Genomic DNA, 2,500 nt, shown 5'->3' on the forward strand with positions numbered 1-2,500 from the left:
GTGTAACATTGATGTGGACTCTCTCCCCTGCAGTGCAGACGGGGTGTACGAGGTCTCCTTCTATTGCAACGCCGTGGTGTCCAACACAGGAGACATCTTCTGGCTCCCACCTGCCATCTACAAATCAGCCTGCGCCATCGAGGTCCAGCACTTCCCCTTCGACCAGCAGGTAACTGTTGGTGTTGTTGTAATATGGTTGTTGTTGATGCTGTCTTGACAGGGTGATTAACAAAAGGCTAAGCTGTGTCTCAATATATTTCACTTGTGATTTTCATGAATAGGAAGATTTTCTAGGAATATTTATGTCCGTTGCGTTATGCTAATTAGTGTCGGTCGATGATTACGCTCCCGCACGCGGGATGGGGAGTCACTAGTTAAAGAAGGCTGGACCAATGAGAGACAGCTGACTGTCCTTTTGATCTGTGCTTCTGGGGGCTGTTACAGAAGGCTGGACCAATGAGAGACAGCTAACTGTCCTTTTGATCTGTGCTTCTGGGGGCTGTTGCAGAAGTGGACCAATGAGAGACAGTTAACTGTCCTTTTGATCTGTGCTTCTGGGGGCTGTTACAGAAGGCTGGACCAATGAGAGACAGCTGACTGTCCTTTTGATCTGTGCTTCTGGGGGCTGTTACAGAAGGCTGGACCAATGAGAGACAGTTAACTGTCCTTTTGATCTGTGCTTCTGGGGGCTGTTACAGAAGGCTGGACCAATGAGAGACAGCTAACTGTCCTTTTGAGAAATATAGACTTAAAATTGTCATGTTATAATTGTCATGGTATAATTGTCATGGTATAATTGTCATGGTATAATTGTCATGTTATAATTGTCATGTTATAATTGTCATGTTATAATTGTCATGGTATAATTGTCATGGTATAATTGACATGGTATAATTGTCATGGTATAATTATCATGGTATAATTGACATGGTATAATTGTCATGGTATAATTGTCATGGTATAATTGTCATGGTATAATTGACATGGTATAATTGACATGGTATAATTGACATGGTATAATTGTCATGGTATAATTGTCATGGTATAATTGTCATGGTATAATTGACATGGTATAATTGACATGGTATAATTATCATGGTATAATTGACATGGTATAATTGACATGGTATAATTGACATGGTATAATTGTCATGGTATAATTGTCATGGTATAATTGACTCGACAACAACAACCAATATAGAAATCCAGTGTTCTTAATCAAATAGAAAAGTTACATGTAGCTGTTTATTAAAGTTATCTGTCTGCTTTAACAATCCTGTTTACTGGAATATCCCACTGGTCTGACTGCTGCTGTCTGACTGCTGCTGTCTGACTGCTGCTGTCTGACTGCTGCTGTCTGACTGATGCTGTCTGACTGCTGCTGTCTGACTGATGCTGTCTGACTGCTGCTGTCTGACTGATGCTGTCTGACTGCTGCTGTCTGACTGATGCTGTCTGACTGCTGCTGTCTGACTGATGCTGTCTGACTGATGCTGTCTGACTGATGCTGTCTGACTGCTGCTGTCTGACTGCTGCTGTCTGACTGCTGCTGTCTCTGACTGATGCTGTCTGACTGCTGCTGTCTGACTGATGCTGTCTGACTGATGCTGTCTGACTGCTGCTGTCTGACTGATGCTGGCTGATGTGATGCTGTCTGACTGCTGCTGTCTGACTGATGCTGGCTGATGTGATGCTGTCTGACTGCTGCTGTCTGACTGCTGCTGGCTGATGTGATGCTGTCTGACTGATGCTGTCTGATGTGATGCTGTCTGATGTGATGCTGTCTGACTGATGCTGTCTGACTGATGCTGTCTGATGTGATGCTGTCTGACTGATGCTGTCTGATGTGATGCTGTCTGACTGATGCTGTCTGGTTGTCTGATGTCACTGCTGTTGTCTGATCTATCTATCCATCTAGAACTGCACGCTCAAGTTCCGCTCGTGGACCTACGACCACACCGAAGTCGACCTCATCCTCACCAGCGACTTCGCCAGCCGGGACGACTTCACGCCGAGCGGCGAGTGGGACATCGTGTCGCTGCCCGCCCGCAAGAACGAAGACCCCGACGACATCACTTACCTGGACATCACCTACGACTTTGTCATCAAGAGGAAGCCACTGTTCTACACCATCAACCTGATCATCCCCTGTGTCCTCATCACCTCTCTGGCCATCCTGGTCTTCTACCTGCCCTCTGACTGTGGGGAGAAGATGACCCTGTGTATCTCTGTCCTGCTGGCCCTCACTGTCTTCCTGCTGCTCATCTCTAAGATAGTACCGCCCACCTCTCTGGCTGTGCCTCTCATAGGTAGGTAGAACCGCCCATCTCTCTGGCTGTGCCTCTCATAGGTAGGTAGAACCGCCCATCTCCCTGGCTGTGTCTCTCATAGGTAGGTAGAACCGCCCATCTCTCTGGCTGTGCCTCTCATAGGTAGGTAGAACCGCCCACCTCTCTGGCTGTGCCTCTCATAGGAGGTAGAACCGCCCTCTCCCTGGCTG

General features: G+C 47.0%; 1 protein-coding gene across 1 annotated transcript in view; it reads left to right on the forward strand.

Annotated features, from left to right (window-relative positions):
* Window positions 1-2,500, forward strand: part of LOC121845300 (neuronal acetylcholine receptor subunit beta-2-like) — a 21,919-nt gene that overhangs the window by 15,169 nt on the left and 4,250 nt on the right. The window contains exons 5-6 of the mRNA XM_042316378.1: window positions 34-169; window positions 1,919-2,309. Coding sequence (XP_042172312.1) covers window positions 34-169; window positions 1,919-2,309 — 527 coding nt within the window. The remainder of the gene's footprint in view (window positions 1-33; window positions 170-1,918; window positions 2,310-2,500) is intronic.

Source organism: Oncorhynchus tshawytscha, unplaced genomic scaffold (genome assembly GCF_018296145.1).
Source record: "Oncorhynchus tshawytscha isolate Ot180627B unplaced genomic scaffold, Otsh_v2.0 Un_contig_3182_pilon_pilon, whole genome shotgun sequence".
NCBI lineage: Eukaryota > Metazoa > Chordata > Actinopteri > Salmoniformes > Salmonidae > Oncorhynchus > Oncorhynchus tshawytscha.